This window comes from Cherax quadricarinatus, chromosome 46 (genome assembly GCF_038502225.1).
Source record: "Cherax quadricarinatus isolate ZL_2023a chromosome 46, ASM3850222v1, whole genome shotgun sequence".
Lineage (NCBI taxonomy): Eukaryota > Metazoa > Arthropoda > Malacostraca > Decapoda > Parastacidae > Cherax > Cherax quadricarinatus.
The window spans coordinates 11,799,550-11,817,219 of record NC_091337.1 but is presented as its reverse complement, the minus strand read 5'-3'; the positions used below and the strand labels follow the sequence as shown (position 1 = coordinate 11,817,219).

The 17,670-nt window shown below is 47.1% G+C and overlaps 2 protein-coding genes across 3 annotated transcripts in view; one reads left to right on the top strand and one right to left on the bottom strand.

The window, feature by feature from the left end:
* Positions 1 to 17,670, top strand: part of LOC128696694 (serine protease inhibitor dipetalogastin-like) — a 127,713-nt gene that overhangs the window by 83,148 nt on the left and 26,895 nt on the right. The window lies entirely within an intron of this gene.
* LOC128696693 (uncharacterized) lies at positions 3,974 to 16,497 on the bottom strand. Of its 2 annotated transcripts, none has more exons than XM_053788049.2 (3): positions 16,088 to 16,497; positions 13,861 to 14,002; positions 3,974 to 6,980 (listed from the first exon to the last, which is right to left on the bottom strand). In XM_053788049.2, the coding sequence occupies exons 1-3, from the start codon at positions 16,132 to 16,134 to the stop codon at positions 5,235 to 5,237; spliced, it is 1,935 nt and encodes a 644-aa protein (XP_053644024.2). In that variant the 5' UTR covers positions 16,135 to 16,497; the 3' UTR covers positions 3,974 to 5,234. The 2 variants fall into 2 exon arrangements, with proteins under 2 accessions (XP_053644024.2, XP_053644025.2); XM_053788050.2 differs by having other exon boundaries at positions 3,974 to 6,977.

Sequence of the window (17,670 nt, the reverse complement as noted above, 5' to 3'; positions counted from 1 at the left end):
TACTGCGCCTCACAGTGTCCAGAGTTTGCAGTGTTAGCGAGGAGTACTGCCCCTCACAGTGTCCAGAGTTTGCAGTGTTAGCGAGGAGTACTGCGCCTCACAGTGTCCAGAGTTTGTAGTGTTAGCGAGGAGTACTGCGCCTCACAGTGTCCAGAGTTTGCAGTGTTAGCGAGTACTGCCCCTCACAGTGTCCAGAGTTTGCAGTGTTAGCGAGGAGTACTGCGCCTCACAGTGTCCAGAGTTTGTAGTGTTAGCGAGGAGTACTGCGCCTCACAGTGTCCAGAGTTTGTAGTGTTAGCGAGGAGTACTGCGCCTCACAGTGTCCAGAGTTTGTAGTGTTAGCGAGGAGTACTGCGCCTCACAGTGTCCAGAGTTTGTAGTGTTAGCGAGGAGTACTGCGCCTCACAGTGTCCAGAGTTTGCAGTGTTAGCGAGTACTGCCCCTCACAGTGTCCAGAGTTTGTAGTGTTAGCGAGGAGTACTGCGCCTCAGTGTCCAGAGTTTGTAGTGTTAGCGAGGAGTACTGCGCCTCACAGTGTCCAGAGTTTGTAGTGTTAGCGAGGAGTACTGCGCCTCACAGTGTCCAGAGTTTGTAGTGTTAGCGAGGAGTACTGCGCCTCACAGTGTCCAGAGTTTGTAGTGTTAGCGAGGAGTACTGCGCCTCACAGTGTCCAGAGTTTGTAGTGTTAGCGAGGAGTACTGCGCCTCACAGTGTCCAGAGTTTGCAGTGTTAGCGAGGAGTACTGCCCCTCACAGTGTCCATAGTTTGCAGTGTTAGCGAGGAGTACTGCGCCTCACAGTGTCCAGAGTTTGTAGTGTTAGCGAGGAGTACTGCGCCTCACAGTGTCCAGAGTTTGCAGTGTTAGCGAGGAGTACTGCGCCTCACAGTGTCCAGAGTTTGTAGTGTTAGCGAGGAGTACTGCGCCTCACAGTGTCCAGAGTTTGTAGTGTTAGCGAGGAGTACTGCGCCTCACAGTGTCCAGAGTTTGTAGTGTTAGCGAGGAGTACTGCGCCTCACAGTGTCCAGAGTTTGTAGTGTTAGCGAGGAGTACTGCGCCTCACAGTGTCCAGAGTTTGTAGTGTTAGCGAGGAGTACTGCGCCTCACAGTGTCCAGAGTTTGCAGTTTTAGCGAGGAGTACTGCGCCTCACAGTGTCCAGAGTTTGTAGTGTTAGCGAGGAGTACTGCGCCTCACAGTGTCCAGAGTTTGCAGTGTTAGCGAGGAGTACTGCCCCTCACAGTGTCCAGAGTTTGTAGTGTTAGCGAGGAGTACTGCGCCTCACAGTGTCCAGAGTTTGTAGTGTTAGCGAGGAGTACTGCGCCTCACAGTGTCCAGAGTTTGCAGTGTTAGCGAGGAGTACTGCCCCTCACAATATCCAGAGTTTGTAGTGTTAGCGAGGAGTACTGCCCCTCACAGTGTCCAGAGTTTGTAGTGTTAGCGAGGAGTACTGCGCCTCACAGTGTCCAGAGTTTGCAGTGTTAGCGAGGAGTACTGCCCCTCACAGTGTCCAGAGTTTGCAGTGTTAGCGAGGAGTACTGCGCCTCACAGTGTCCAGAGTTTGCAGTGTTAGCGAGGAGTACTGCCCCTCACAGTGTCCAGAGTTTGCAGTGTTAGCGAGGAGTACTGCCCCTCACAGTGTCCAGAGTTTGCAGTGTTAGCGAGGAGTACTGCGCCTCACAGTGTCCAGAGTTTGCAGTGTTAGCGAGGAGTACTGCCCCTCACAGTGTCCAGAGTTTGCAGTGTTAGCGAGGAGTACTGCGCCTCACAGTGTCCAGAGTTTGTAGTGTTAGCGAGGCGTACTGCGCCTCACAGTGTCCAGAGTTTGCAGTGTTAGCGAGTACTGCCCCTCACAGTGTCCAGAGTTTGCAGTGTTAGCGAGGAGTACTGCGCCTCACAGTGTCCAGAGTTTGTAGTGTTAGCGAGGAGTACTGCGCCTCACAGTGTCCAGAGTTTGCAGTGTTAGCGAGGAGTACTGCGCCTCACAGTGTCCAGAGTTTGTAGTGTTAGCGAGGAGTACTGCGCCTCACAGTGTCCAGAGTTTGCAGTGTTAGCGAGTACTGCCCCTCACAGTGTCCAGAGTTTGTAGTGTTAGCGAGGAGTACTGCGCCTCAGTGTCCAGAGTTTGTAGTGTTAGCGAGGAGTACTGCGCCTCACAGTGTCCAGAGTTTGTAGTGTTAGCGAGGAGTACTGCGCCTCACAGTGTCCAGAGTTTGCAGTGTTAGCGAGGAGTACTGCGCCTCACAGTGTCCAGAGTTTGTAGTGTTAGCGAGGAGTACTGCGCCTCACAGTGTCCAGAGTTTGTAGTGTTAGCGAGGAGTACTGCGCCTCACAGTGTCCAGAGTTTGTAGTGTTAGCGAGGAGTACTGCGCCTCACAGTGTCCAGAGTTTGTAGTGTTAGCGAGGAGTACTGCGCCTCACAGTGTCCAGAGTTTGTAGTGTTAGCGAGGAGTACTGCGCCTCACAGTGTCCAGAGTTTGCAGTGTTAGCGAGGAGTACTGCGCCTCACAGTGTCCAGAGTTTGTAGTGTTAGCGAGGAGTACTGCGCCTCACAGTGTCCAGAGTTTGCAGTGTTAGCGAGGAGTACTGCCCCTCACAGTGTCCAGAGTTTGCAGTGTTAGCGAGGAGTACTGCGCCTCACAGTGTCCAGAGTTTGCAGTGTTAGCGAGGAGTACTGCGCCTCACAGTGTCCAGAGTTTGCAGTGTTAGCGAGGAGTACTGCCCCTCACAGTGTCCAGAGTTTGCAGTGTTAGCGAGGAGTACTGCGCCTCACAGTGTCCAGAGTTTGTAGTGTTAGCGAGGAGTACTGCGCCTCACAGTGTCCAGAGTTTGCAGTTTTAGCGAGGAGTACTGCGCCTCACAGTGTCCAGAGTTTGTAGTGTTAGCGAGGAGTACTGCGCCTCACAGTGTCCAGAGTTTGCAGTGTTAGCGAGGAGTACTGCCCCTCACAGTGTCCAGAGTTTGTAGTGTTAGCGAGGAGTACTGCGCCTCACAGTGTCCAGAGTTTGTAGTGTTAGCGAGGAGTACTGCTCCTCACAGTGTCCAGAGTTTGTAGTGTTAGCGAGGAGTACTGCGCCTCACAGTGTCCAGAGTTTGTAGTGTTAGCAAGTACTGCCCCTCACAGTGTCCAGAGTTTGTAGTGTTAGCGAGGAGTACTGCGCCTCACAGTGTCCAGAGTTTGCAGTGTTAGCGAGGAGTACTGCCCCTCACAGTGTCCAGAGTTTGTAGTGTTAGCGAGGAGTACTGCGCCTCACAGTGTCCAGAGTTTGCAGTGTTAGCGAGGAGTACTGCGCCTCACAGTGTCCAAAGTTTGTAGTGTTAGCGAGGAGTACTGCGCCTCACAGTGTCCAGAGTTTGCAGTGTTAGCGAGGAGTACTGCGCCTCACAGTGTCCAGAGTTTGCAGTGTTAGCGAGGAGTACTGCCCCTCACAGTGTCCAGAGTTTGTAGTGTTAGCGAGGAGTACTGCGCCTCACAGTGTCCAGAGTTTGTAGTGTTAGCGAGGAGTACTGCGCCTCACAGTGTCCAGAGTTTGTAGTGTTAGCGAGGAGTACTGCGCCTCACAGTGTCCAGAGTTTGTAGTGTTAGCGAGTACTGCCCCTCACAGTGTCCAGAGTTTGTAGTGTTAGCGAGGAGTACTGCGCCTCACAGTGTCCAGAGTTTGCAGTGTTAGCGAGGAGTACTGCCCCTCACAGTGTCCAGAGTTTGTAGTGTTAGCGAGGAGTACTGCGCCTCACAGTGTCCAGAGTTTGCAGTGTTAGCGAGGAGTACTGCGCCTCACAGTGTCCAAAGTTTACTCCAGCAGTATTCACAACCTGTGTACACCTGACTGTTTAGTTAGTGCTCTTAACTGTCAGGTTACGTGTAACTAACCTTTTCATAATAACTAACTAGTTAATAGAATAAATTGTAATCAAGTGGTAGTAACTTCAGTTACTAAACTGTTAATAAATTCTTTTATCTACACAATAAATAAAAGTTTGTAGCGTATGTACATTTATAAACATATAAAAAATACTTAAGACTCACACTTGCAAGAGCTTCAAAGAGTAAATGATAAATTGTTCTCCTCTCATGTCTTTTTTGAACTGTGACAATGCCATAGTTATGTCGTCGTTCATGTGAACAATCAAGAGGTGAACTACGTTTATTATGCTGTTAATAAATTATTTTATCTATACAGTTACACATCAGTTACACAAGTAACTGATGTGTACTGATGTTACACAAGTAACTGATGTGTACTGATGTTACACAAGTAACTAATGTGTACTGATGTTACACAAGTAACTGATGTGTACTGATGTTACACAAGTAACTGATGTGTACTGATGTTACACAAGTAACTGATGTGTACTGATGTTACACAAGTAACTGATGTGTACTGATGTTACACAAGTAACTGATGTGTACTGATGTTACACAAGTAACTGATGTTATGTTATCAAGAACATATGGTCTTCATCGAAATAAATGGTATAAAATACCGACGCAATGGAAATATAAACACATATGCAGTATAATGTGGGTGAAACGTTGTCAATAAAGGATCACATTATACTGCATATGTGGAAATATAAACACAAATGCAGTATAATGTGATCCTTTATTGACAACGTTTCACCCACACAGTGGGCTTTTTCAAGTTACACACGGATCTGTGACTTGAAAAAGCCCACTGTGTGGGTGAAACGTTGTCAATAAAGGATCACATTACACTGCACATGTGTTTATATTTCCATTGTGTCGGTATTTTATACCATTTATTTCCATACTGCATACGTGTTTATATCTCCATATGGTCTTCATAGAGACGCTCACTCGTGGCAATAAATAGTCGACTAGGAATGTGTAAATCTGAATGATACTTGAATTCACATGGCTGGTGTGGTTCTCCCAGGAACATCTTACTGCATGGTCTCCATGCATTGATTTCACAAAGATGTGTTGATTTACTGTGAGTATATTCAGTGTGGTAATGCCACTGAATTAAGAGGTGTTGATCCTTTTTTGCCTAAATACAGGGAGTAAATAAGTTAGTTTATTTAGACACAAGTACACATATCTACAATTGTCATACATAGTGTAAATTACCTAGGATAACTCAAAATTGTCAAACTGACTTATTTCCACTAGGGTCCTTGATTACCATTGGGGTCCTTAATTTCCACTGAGGTCCTTGATTTCCATTGGGGTCCTTGAAGAGCAAAGCTTCACTTGGGATGGTAATATGTTTAGATTTATTCCACTGCCTCGTAAATGTCTTCCTCGTTGTCTTCAACGCTGAAGGTACTACCGGAGGGTTTTGGCTCTAAGGAGAATTTTGATTCTGAGGAGAATTTTGATTCTGATGAGAGTTGCGTAGGTTGGTTGGGTATATGAGGCTGAGAGGGAGGCCAACGACGTCCAGCCAACACCTCGGGACCAACTGTTGGACCCGAGGCTTTTGTGGGTTTGGTCGGTGGCCCACTGGTGGTCCGCCCTGGCTGCGTTGCTGCATTGGCTTTATGCAAGAACGAGGGTTTGTTGGAAGCAACGGGCGGTCGTGGCTGCTGGTTTTTCTGATATTCTTCCACTTCGTCGTAGGGATCCTGGTCGTCGTCAGCACTTTCGGGTGGTGGAGGCAAGGTTTTGGGCTCATCAGAGTGCGACGAGGAAATGGATACTTTACTGGCGGAATCTGTTCTTACAGGAGGAGGAGGAGGAGGCATTCGGGAAGGAGTTGGGATGGAGTTGCCGGTTAAATTGGAAACAGTAGAGGGTGGAGGTGGATAATTCGTGGGTAAAGGTGGGCGAGTCGGGGCTGGAAGTGTGCCAAATTCAGGAATAGGTGGTGGCTTGTTCGTAAGTGGTGGTGGCTTGTTCGTAAGTGGTGGTGGCTTGTTCGTAAGTGGTGGAGGGTTCTGCTGACTGATCGCAGAACTGGAAGCCTCATTAGCACCAACATCTATATAAAATTCGTCGTCCTCCATTTTCTGTGTATGCTGGAGTGTTGTGTCCTGAGAGTGCTGAGTCTGGGGCTGCGAGGAGACACACGGTGACTCTGAATTCGTATCTTTCTTCAACAACTCCATGGAATCATTATCAAATTGTTTACTGATCGTTTTTCGGTTGATGATTAAGAAAACTAGCGCACCACCGATCAAAGTACCAATAACAAGACCAATGCAGAATCCGATCAGTATCCACTTACTGACTGCTGACGGTGGGCTGACGACAGTAGCTAAGGGATAAAGGCTACCATCAGCGTCATTGATCACAAATGAAACATTAAAATGGTTGCCTACATCTACGTTCTGAAACTGAATATCACCGCCATTCATGACGATTCCTTCGGCAGAAGAGTGGATTATTTTACTATTACTCACTATCAGTTGAGCTCCACTTTCCACAGTTATACCTTTGGCTGCCAGGTTGTCGATGGTAACATTCTCCATTGTCAGGGACCCACGACTCACCACCAAACCTGGTATCTCAACATAATTAATTTTTACGTTCTCTATTTTGGAACTAGTAACATCCGATTTGTAATTTAAGTGTTTAAGACGTTTAATAAGACTCCCGTCTTTGATCTGGAAAAGGAAATTGCCTTCCAAAGTCACATTAACCAAGTTGGCAATGATTGAGTTAATAATGGTACTCATCGTTTTAGTTGCTTTCACAGTTAAGAAAGTTACTTCCGAATTTTTAATGTCAAACTGGTTAACTGCGTCTATGTTGATGAGGTTCACTTTGGAATCATAGATTTTCAGCAAGTCAGCGAAGTGGGTGATGGAGATGGCTGTGGAATTGAAGAGATGCAGATGTATCCAACATGTCACAGCTTGTGTGTGTTCAGTCTTGACATCCTGGGAATTCCTGATTTTAAGTGTCCCAGGTTGGGTATCGTTTCTTGGGCACTGTTGACGGATGACCAGCGGCTTGGCACCGATAACAGTTACCTCATCTTCGTCTTGCCAGGTGGCCTCACCCAGCACTACTGACTGCTTCACGGCAAAGAAAACAATATTATGTCATAATTTTGAAGATTATCAGTACTATAACATACGGAAGCGGAGAAAAGCGAATCATAAATCTGATTACATTTGCCTCCTGCATACAAAATGATGATTATATCAGATGGTCAACAATAACAACACTAACAAAAAGCTATATGCCGGACTATAAACATTCATAGCCAACACCACAAGTTGGAAATGTAAACTAGATGAAATTTTGGTTTGTCCTGGAGAAAGACAAAGATCAGGTCAGGACAAAGGACATCCAAGGTCAGGGTAAGTCAGAGTTGCTCTGAAAAACCAGAACATTTCACGATACTATGGTTGAAGTAACAGCTACACGCTTACATGTTATGGTTAAACCACGGTACGGGTGGGGACTGAACTCGCGGTGAGTGAGTCGTAAAACTCCAGATCGATTGTTGTGTATAAGGGCCAGTTCATTATCTATAAATACGAGCAATTTTGAAAGATACTTAGAATGTGAAATGGCTATGATCCATAAAATGGCAATCAATATGTATGTGTGCATCACGGGGGCCAGGAGATACAAAAAAGATTAGCCAGCAACTATACCCAACCTAAGACACAGAGCTCTGTTGATGCCAGGAATGTAGTATTTGGTTCTAGGGTAATGACTAGCAAACTTCTGCCTCAGTGACTTCATGGGTCACTTCAGTATGTCTTCCTGGGAAGTGGTGGTCCCGGTGGGCCCTACAGACGAACAACAAACTGTAGAGAGTTCTACAGGATGGAGGTGTTCCCCAATCCTGTTTTCACGGAGATGGTGATTGTGCTGTCGATTCTGATCTCCCTCTGCATGGCCTCTGGCGCCACGGGAGTGCATCAAAACAGCCTTACTGGCCTGATAACTGGCAGTGATTAACGGACGGAGGATCGAGCCTTAATCATTCCTTCCGCTAAATAACCCACACGGGTTTACTTGTAGTCCAACTAAATTCATTAATATAAATTCAGTAAACGTAGTGATTTTTTTTTTTTTCGTGGCGTCCGACTTTACTGGCGTGTATAGTTAGTGTGGCCAGTGTTTATCTCAAGCAACACTCAGTCCTGGTGAAGCAACACCCAGTCCTGGTGAAGCAACACCCAGTCCTGGTGAAGCAACACCCAGCCCTGGTGAAGCAACACCCAGCCCTGGTGAAGCAACACCCAGTCCTGGTGAAGCAACACCCAGCCCTGGTGAAGCAACACCCAGCCCTGGTGAAGCAACACCCAGTCCTGGTGAAGCAACACCCAGCCCTGGTGAAGCAACACCCAGTCCTGGTGAAGCAACACCCAGCCCTGGTGAAGCAACACCCAGTCCTGGTGAAGCAACACCCAGTCCTGGTGAAGCAACACCCAGTCCTGGTGAGCAACACCCAGTCCTGGTGAAGCAACACCCAGCCCTGGTGAAGCAACACCCAGTCCTGGTGAAGCAACACCCAGTCCTGGTGAAGCAACACCCAGTCCTGGTGAAGCAACACCCAGTCCTGGTGAAGCAACACCCAGTCCTGGTGAAGCAACACCCAGTCCTGGTGAAGCAACACCCAGTCCTGGTGAAGCAACACCCAGTCCTGGTGAAGCAACACCCAGTCCTGGTGAAGCAACACCCAGTCCTGGTGAAGCAACACTCAGTCCTGGTGAAGCAACACTCAGTCCTGGTGAAGCAACACCCAGTCCTGGTGAAGCAACACCCAGTCCTGGTGAAGCAACACCCAGTCCTGGTGAAGCAACACTCAGTCCTGGTGAAGCAACAATCAGTCCTGGTGAAGCAACACCCAGTCCTGGTGAAGCAACACTCAGTCCTGGTGAAGCAACACTCAGTCCTGGTGAAGCAACACCCAGTCCTGGTGAAGCAACACTCAGTCCTGGTGAAGCAACACTCAGTCCTGGTGAAGCAACACCCAGTCCTGGTGAAGCAACACTCAGTCCTGGTGAAGCAACACTCAGTCCTGGTGAAGCAACACCCAGTCCTGGTGAAGCAACACCCAGTCCTGGTGAAGCAACACCCAGTCCTGGTGAAGCAACACCCAGTCCTGGTGAAGCAACACCCAGTCCTGGTGAAGCAACAATCAGTCCTGGTGAAGCAAGTCAGTCCTGGTGAAGCAACAATCAGTCCTGGTGAAGCAACAATCAGTCCTGGTGAAGCAACAATCAGTCCTGGTGAAGCAACACCCAGCCCTGGTGAAGCAACACCCAGTCCTGGTGAAGCAACACCCAGTCCTGGTAAAGCAACACCCAGCCCTGGTGAAGCAACACCCAGTCCTGGTGAAGCAACACCCAGCCCTGGTGAAGCAACACCCAGCCCTGGTGAAGCAACACCCAGTCCTGGTGAAGCAACACCCAGCCCTGGTGAAGCAACACCCAGTCCTGGTGAAGCAACACCCAGTCCTGGTGAAGCAACACCCAGTCCTGGTGAAGCAACACCCAGTCCTGGTGAAGCAACACCCAGTCCTGGTGAAGCAACAATCAGTCCTGGTGAAGCAAGTCAGTCCTGGTGAAGCAACAATCAGTCCTGGTGAAGCAACAATCAGTCCTGGTGAAGCAACAATCAGTCCTGGTGAAGCAACACCCAGCCCTGGTGAAGCAACACCCAGTCCTGGTGAAGCAACACCCAGTCCTGGTAAAGCAACACCCAGTCCTGGTGAAGCAACACCCAGTCCTGGTGAAGCAACAATCAGTCCTGGTGAAGCAAGTCAGTCCTGGTGAAGCAACAATCAGTCCTGGTGAAGCAACAATCAGTCCTGGTGAAGCAACAATCAGTCCTGGTGAAGCAACAATCAGTCCTGGTGAAGCAACACTCAGTCTTGGTGAAGCAACAATCAGTCCTGGTGAAGCAATAATCAGTCCTGGTGAAGCAACAATCAGTCCTGGTGAAGCAACAATCAGTCCTGGTGAAGCAACAATCAGTCCTGGTGAAGCAACAATCAGTCCTGGTGAAGCAACAATCAGTCCTGGTGAAGCAACAATCAGTCCTGGTGAAGCAACAATCAGTCCTGGTGAAGCAACAATCAGTCCTGGTGAAGCAACAATCAGTCCTGGTGAAGCAACACTCAGTCTTGGTGAAGCAACAATCAGTCCTGGTGAAGCAACAATCAGTCCTGGTGAAGCAACAATCAGTCCTGGTGAAGCAACAATCAGTCCTGGTGAAGCAACAATCAGTCCTGGTGAAGCAACAATCAGTCCTGGTGAAGCAACAATCAGTCCTGGTGAAGCAACAATCAGTCCTGGTGAAGCAACAATCAGTCCTGGTGAAGCAACAATCAGTCCTGGTGAAGTAACACTCAGTCCTGGTGAAGCAAGTCAGTCCTGGTGAAGCAACAATCAGTCCTGGTGAAGCAAATCAGTCCTGGTGAAGCAACAATCAGTCCTGGTGAAGTAACACTCAGTCCTGGTGAAGCAAGTCAGTCCTGGTGAAGCAACACTCAGTCCTGGTGAAGCAACAATCAGTCCTGGTGAAGCAACACTCAGTCCTGGTGAAGCAACAATCAGTCCTGGTGAAGCAACACTCAGTCCTGGTGAAGCAACACTCAGTCCTGGTGAAGCAACAATCAGTCCTGGTGAAGCAACACTCAGTCCTGGTGAAGCAACAATCAGTCCTGGTGAAGCAACACTCAGTCCTGGTGAAGCAACACTCAGTCCTGGTGAAGCAACACTCAGTCCTGGTGAAGCAACACTCAGTCCTGGTGAAGCAACACTCAGTCCTGGTGAAGCAACAATCAGTCCTGGTGAAGCAACAATCAGTCCTGGTGAAGCAACACTCAGTCCTGGTGAAGCAACAATCAGTCCTGGTGAAGCAACACTCAGTCCTGGTGAAGCAACAATCAGTCCTGGTGAAGCAACAATCAGTCCTGGTGAAGCAACACTCAGTCCTGGTGAAGCAACACTCAGTAATGGTGAATCAACAATCAGTCCTGGTGAAGCAACAATCAGTCCTGGTGAAGCAACAATCAGTCCTGGTGAAGCAACAATCAGTCCTGGTGAAGCAACACTCAGTCCTGGTGAAGCAACACTCAGTAATGGTGAAGCAACAATCAGTCCTGGTGAAGCAACAATCAGTCCTGGTGAAGCAACAATCAGTCCTGGTGAAGCAACAATCAGTCCTGGTGAAGCAACACTCAGTAATGGTGAAGCAACAATCAGTCCTGGTGAAGCAACACTCAGTCCTGGTGAAGCAACACTCAGTCCTGGTGAAGCAACACTCAGTAATGGTGAAGCAACAATCAGTCCTGGTGAAGCAACAATCAGTCCTGGTGAAGCAACAATCAGTCCTGGTGAAGCAACAATCAGTCCTGGTGAAGCAACAATCAGTCCTGGTGAAGCAACAATCAGTCCTGGTGAAGCAACAATCAGTCCTGGTGAAGCAACAATCAGTCCTGGTGAAGCAACAATCAGTCCTGGTGAAGCAACAATCAGTCCTGGTGAAGCAACACTCAGTAATGGTGAAGCAACAATCAGTCCTGGTGAAGCAACACTCAGTCCTGGTGAAGCAACACTCAGTCCTGGTGAAGCAACACTCAGTAATGGTGAAGCAACAATCAGTCCTGGTGAAGCAACAATCAGTCCTGGTGAAGCAACAATCAGTCCTGGTGAAGCAACAATCAGTCCTGGTGAAGCAACAATCAGTCCTGGTGAAGCAACAATCAGTCCTGGTGAAGCAACACTCAGTAATGGTGAAGCAACAATCAGTCCTGGTGAAGCAACAATCAGTCCTGGTGAAGCAACAATCAGTCCTGGTGAAGCAACACTCAGTCCTGGTGAAGCAACACTCAGTCCTGGTGAAGCAACACTCAGTAATGGTGAAGCAACAATCAGTCCTGGTGAAGCAACAATCAGTCCTGGTGAAGCAACAATCAGTCCTGGTGAAGCAACAATCAGTCCTGGTGAAGCAACAATCAGTCCTGGTGAAGCAACAATCAGTCCTGGTGAAGCAACAATCAGTCCTGGTGAAGCAACACTCAGTAATGGTGAAGCAACAATCAGTCCTGGTGAAGCAACACTCAGTCCTGGTGAAGCAACAATCAGTCCTGGTGAAGCAACACTCAGTAATGGTGAAGCAACAATCAGTCCTGGTGAAGCAACACTCAGTCCTGGTGAAGCAACACTCAGTAATGGTGAAGCAACAATCAGTCCTGGTGAAGCAACAATCAGTCCTGGTGAAGCAACAATCAGTCCTGGTGAAGCAACAATCAGTCCTGGTGAAGCAACACTCAGTCCTGGTGAAGCAACAATCAGTCCTGGTGAAGCAACACTCAGTAATGGTGAAGCAACAATCAGTCCTGGTGAAGCAACACTCAGTCCTGGTGAAGCAACACTCAGTAATGGTGAAGCAACAATCAGTCCTGGTGAAGCAACAATCAGTCCTGGTGAAGCAACAATCAGTCCTGGTGAAGCAACAATCAGTCCTGGTGAAGCAACAATCAGTCCTGGTGAAGCAACAATCAGTCCTGGTGAAGCAACAATCAGTCCTGGTGAAGCAACAATCAGTCCTGGTGAAGCAACACTCAGTAATGGTGAAGCAACAATCAGTCCTGGTGAAGCAACACTCAGTCCTGGTGAAGCAACAATCAGTCCTGGTGAAGCAACACTCAGTAATGGTGAAGCAACAATCAGTCCTGGTGAAGCAACACTCAGTCCTGGTGAAGCAACACTCAGTAATGGTGAAGCAACAATCAGTCCTGGTGAAGCAACAATCAGTCCTGGTGAAGCAACAATCAGTCCTGGTGAAGCAACAATCAGTCCTGGTGAAGCAACACTCAGTCCTGGTGAAGCAACAATCAGTCCTGGTGAAGCAACACTCAGTAATGGTGAAGCAACAATCAGTCCTGGTGAAGTCTCGTTAACCTTCAGAAGAATCATTGAAACAGTTTAAATAAACAGAATTTTGTCAAGTTTATATTTAGAATTTAGTGAAAGTATTAGCACTTGTTGTTTCATTATTATGGTGTTATAATATGTGTGGCGGTGTTGGCACTGTTCAGGTGTTTTATTAAAACAGGCAACACGGCGCGAAACGTTTTCCTAAGCCATGTCTCGTTTCTTCACAAGACTTCTTTGAGGTGTCCAGTAGCTCGGTTGATAGCCTTCTCAACTCAAACATTGAGGTCCGTGGTTCGATCCCCGGTACGGGTGTTTCCTTAAGACACCTGCAGTCCATATTCACCTATCAGTAAAATAGGTACATGAGTGTCAGTTAACTGGTATGGGTCGCATCCTGGGACAAAATTAACCTAATTTACCCGAGATGTTCTGCATAACAAGGGGCTTTCTATGTTCCAGTATGTCATTGATGTCAGCTATGGTCTGTATAAGTTGTATCATGTACTTATAGAAATAAAGATCACCTATTATTATTATTATTATTATTATTATTATTATTATTATTATTATTATTATTATTATTATTATTATTATTTCTCCCAGAAATAATGTCCAATCTTCCTATCTCCAGAATACACTAGACTTGATCTGACTTCAGTTTTCTCAATTCCTTTATCTTCTGACCTGATCTTATTTCTCGCAAGCCTGATGATGGTTAAGGAGCGGCCGAAACACAGCCCAGTTTTTATCTCCGGTACGTTGGTTAGCTGTGAATGGAAACACACACACACACACACACACACACACACAATAACCGACACATAGGTGAGAGAAGCTTATGACGTTGTTTCGGTCCGACTTGAACCATTTACCAGTCACACTGGACTAAGTTGGACCGAAACGTCGTCTTACGCTTCTCTCTCTCCTATGTACGGGTTATTTACGTATTGTTCCAGTCACGGTATTGTCCCTTTTTCTATTTCACAGGTGACAGCATTTTCACTCCACACTTTTGACATGTCAGTTAGGTTACTGGAGTGAAGCTCACCTTGTTTATGTCAGTAATGTTGCAGATAACTTTCTTGGTATCGCTCTTATGGTCACACCAGGAGTGGCTTTTATATATGGTTTCAGAAACCTGGGCCTCTGCTGCTTTTCTGCTTGCTATCACCATCATTAACACCAGAAACCTGCAGACACACATACACGGTTGAGAATGGTGGTGATGGAGGGGTGGTGGTGGTGGTGGTGGTGGTGATGGAGGGGTGGTGATGGAGGGGTGGTGGTGGTGGTGGTGGTGGTGATGGAGGGGTGGTGGTGGTGATGGAGGGGTGGTGGTTGTGATGGAGGGATGCTGGTGGTGATGGACGGTGGTGGTGGTGGTGATGATGGAGGGGTGGTAATGGTGATGGAAGGGTGGTGGTGGTGATGGACCGCAGGGGTGGTGGTGGTGATGGACCGCAGGGGTGGTGGTGATGGACCGCAGGGGTGGTGGTGGTGATGGACCGCAGGGGTGGTGGTGGTGATGGACCGCAGGGGTGGTGGTGGTGATGGAGGGGTGGTGGTGGTGCGGGCCGGTGGTGGTGGTGGTGATGATGGAGGGGTGGTAGTGGTGATGGTGATGGAGGGGTGGTGGCGGTGATGGACGGCGGTGGTGATGGAGGGGCGGTAGTGGTGATGGAAGGGTGGTGGTGGTGATGGAGGGGTGCTGGTGGTGATGGACGGTGGTGGTGGTGGTGATGGAGGGGTGGTGATGGTGATGGAGGGATGCTGGTGGTGCTGGAAGAGTGATAACCAGACAGTCCTTGATGCACTGTCTGCTAGACGTTTCAGGAGATAACAGAGGAAATGAGAGAGAGGATGAGGAGAGAGATTAACCTTCACTACTAGAACACAACAAAAAAGAGAACCATTTGAAATACACGGTAAATGATATGAAGATGTAAATATAAAAACACGGTAAATGTTATGAAGTACATGGTAAATTATATAAAGAATGTAGCATGTTACGAGTATGTTACATTTTATTCGGCCTATGTCACACTCCCACATAGGCTGCCTCTCAACCAATGAACCAGGTGCTAAGGATTTAACGATTAAAGGAGCCCCGTCGTTACATCAGTACCTCAGATCATCGGCCACTCACAGACAAGCCCGCCAAATCTGTGAACCAATGTGTTTCACTTGTGACGCTAGTGTTGGCAGACTTGTCTGAGCTGCTGGTCGCTCACGGTGCATTCTCTGGCTCTTTGCTTGTTGCCCACTTTGATCACCGTCTTGTACACTTGCTCTTACTTTACTGTATATATTGTAAGTAGTATACATATTGTAAATACTAGCTTGCGTATTTTAATGTTCTACTATGGGTCTCATTACGACAAGGTGCGCAGGTCATTCTACACCTGTGGTCGTAATGAGGAACATTGTACATATGAAGAAAATATTCAAAGTTAGAACAATATAAAAGACGAAGCACTTAGTAATATATGGAAAACAGGTTCAAGAAACTAAGTAGTGGTCCAGTAGCGAACATAATGCAGGTCCAAGAATTTCCCCAGATCACATGAATGAAATAACGAGTCAGCCGGATTTAGACATGGTTGTTCAGACATAACTGGACTCCAGAAAGATAATGTAGGAAGCCCCGGTGACAGCAAGCAGTCACTGTCTGGCGTATGTTACACTACAACTGAAGGCAAAGGAAGAAGAGTAGAAATAAACAAGGATCGTGCAGAGGGGAGATTAATATGAACTAATGATTGATTTTCTTGCCAGAAACTAGTGCCAAGAGTTCACTTGTATGTCATCACATATTAAAAATTACATCTTAATGATAATTTTCTTTTTCAGGATAATATACGCCAAAATAAAGAAATTAATAAAATTTTGGAAGCCATGTGCCATAAAACACTTAGTTTGGTAAGGTTCAGAAATTAGCGACCAGGTTAACTCTTGAGAAGAGAACCTGACCTGTGAAAGCTGATTAAAATAAGCAAACCTTACGTTACTGCAGGAAAGCAAAGTGGATGTGGTTACAGTATACAAGATATTCGGAGGTTCTGAAAACATCAGTATAAACAAAGTAAAAGAGATGGGACCAGGACATTCAACAGTCAAATAAACATAAATAGGAACTGAAGTGCGAGGCAGTAATCGGAAGCAGGAAACGGTATATGTAAACTTAATATATAAATTAAAAGTGGCGAGACCCATAAACTAGAGCTAAATTACACTTAGGCGACTACATGAAACAAGAACAAGAACAAGTGCTTTACCATGTTGCCAGGGACGCCAGACCACGGCCTGAGACCGTGTTCCACATTTTGCCTTATACTTGAGCAAGACTTGGAAAGTGATGCACTCCCTCAAGACCTTGTGGAGGGTGAGGTCGCTGGAGGGTAAAGAAGCTTCTTACAGAAACGTTGACGGAAGGCGAAATGCCCGTACAAAATGTCATTGAGGATGAGATTCCTTCAACCCTCGAGTAGAGCGCTGCTCTTTCCTTAGTTCGTGGTGGAGGGTGAGGTCCTTCCTTGAGTTCGTGAGTGGAAAGTGGGCTCCTTCCTTCAGTTCTTGGGCGGAGAGTGAAGTCTGTCAGTCCTTAGGTCTACGGCGAGGTCGTCCTAAGAACATAGTGAGAGCGCGGCTCACACACACTCACAACTAGTGGCACTCTGGCACTAGCTTGGCACCACACAGGATATGACTACACCTTCCTGTAACTCTTACCGAGCACATCAAAAACTACTGTACATGACCGTTTAGGATTTCTTACATTACATAGAATGGCGAATGTAAAAAGTTATCTTTGTGATTCCTCAAAGGCAGCGAGAGCGCTGATGAGAGGGAAGAAAATGTCGAAATTAGAGGATAGTGAAATTTACAGAGCTGGGACAGAAAGGTACACAATCATAACACAGGCATAACAAAGGTATTACAAACATAACACAGGCATAACAAAGGTATTACAATCATAACACAGGTATAAAAAGGTATTACAATTATAACACAGATAAAAGGACATAAATCCTTAACCCCAGAAATATATACGATCACAGTAGACTGTGATTGTATTGGGACTGAGATAAAAGCTTCCCAGTCGCTTCTACACAACATAACATCAGCTCTAACAAACCAGGGAACGGGTGGGGTTTGAACCCATGGCAAGTGAATCCTAAAACTCCAGGCCACATAAACAATTGGTAAAATATTTCAACTCTGTTGTATACATATTGTAGCCACAACTTCAGTTTCCTGTAAATTATCAGAGATTAGTACAGACACCAGTGATTATGAAAGGTCACGCCGGCTACTGCGCATTACATATTCTTAATCAAAATTAATAAAAATATAACAGAAACATTAAAGTAGAACCTGAACCACTGATGTGCAGGTATACACCAACAAGGTAGAACCTGAACCACTGATGTGCAGGTATACAACAACAAGGTAGAACCTGAACCACTGATGTGCAGGTATACATCAACAAGGTAGAACCTGAACCACTGATGTGCAGGTATACATCAACAAGGTAGAACCTGAACCACTGATGTGCAGGTATACAACAACAAGGTAGAACCTGAACCACTGATGTGCAGGTATACATCAACAAGGTAGAACCTGAACCACTGATGTGCAGGTATACAACAACAAGGTAGAACCTGAACCACTGATGTGCAGGTATACACCAACAAGGTAGAACCTGAACCACTGATGTGAGGTGGTCCCGGGGGGTGTAGGGTGGTGGTCCAGGGGGTGTAGGGTGGTGGTCCCGGGGGGTGTAGGGTGGTGGTCCAGGGGGTGTAGGGTGGTGGTCCAGGGGGTGTAGGGTGGTGGTCCAGGGGGTGTAGGGTGGTGG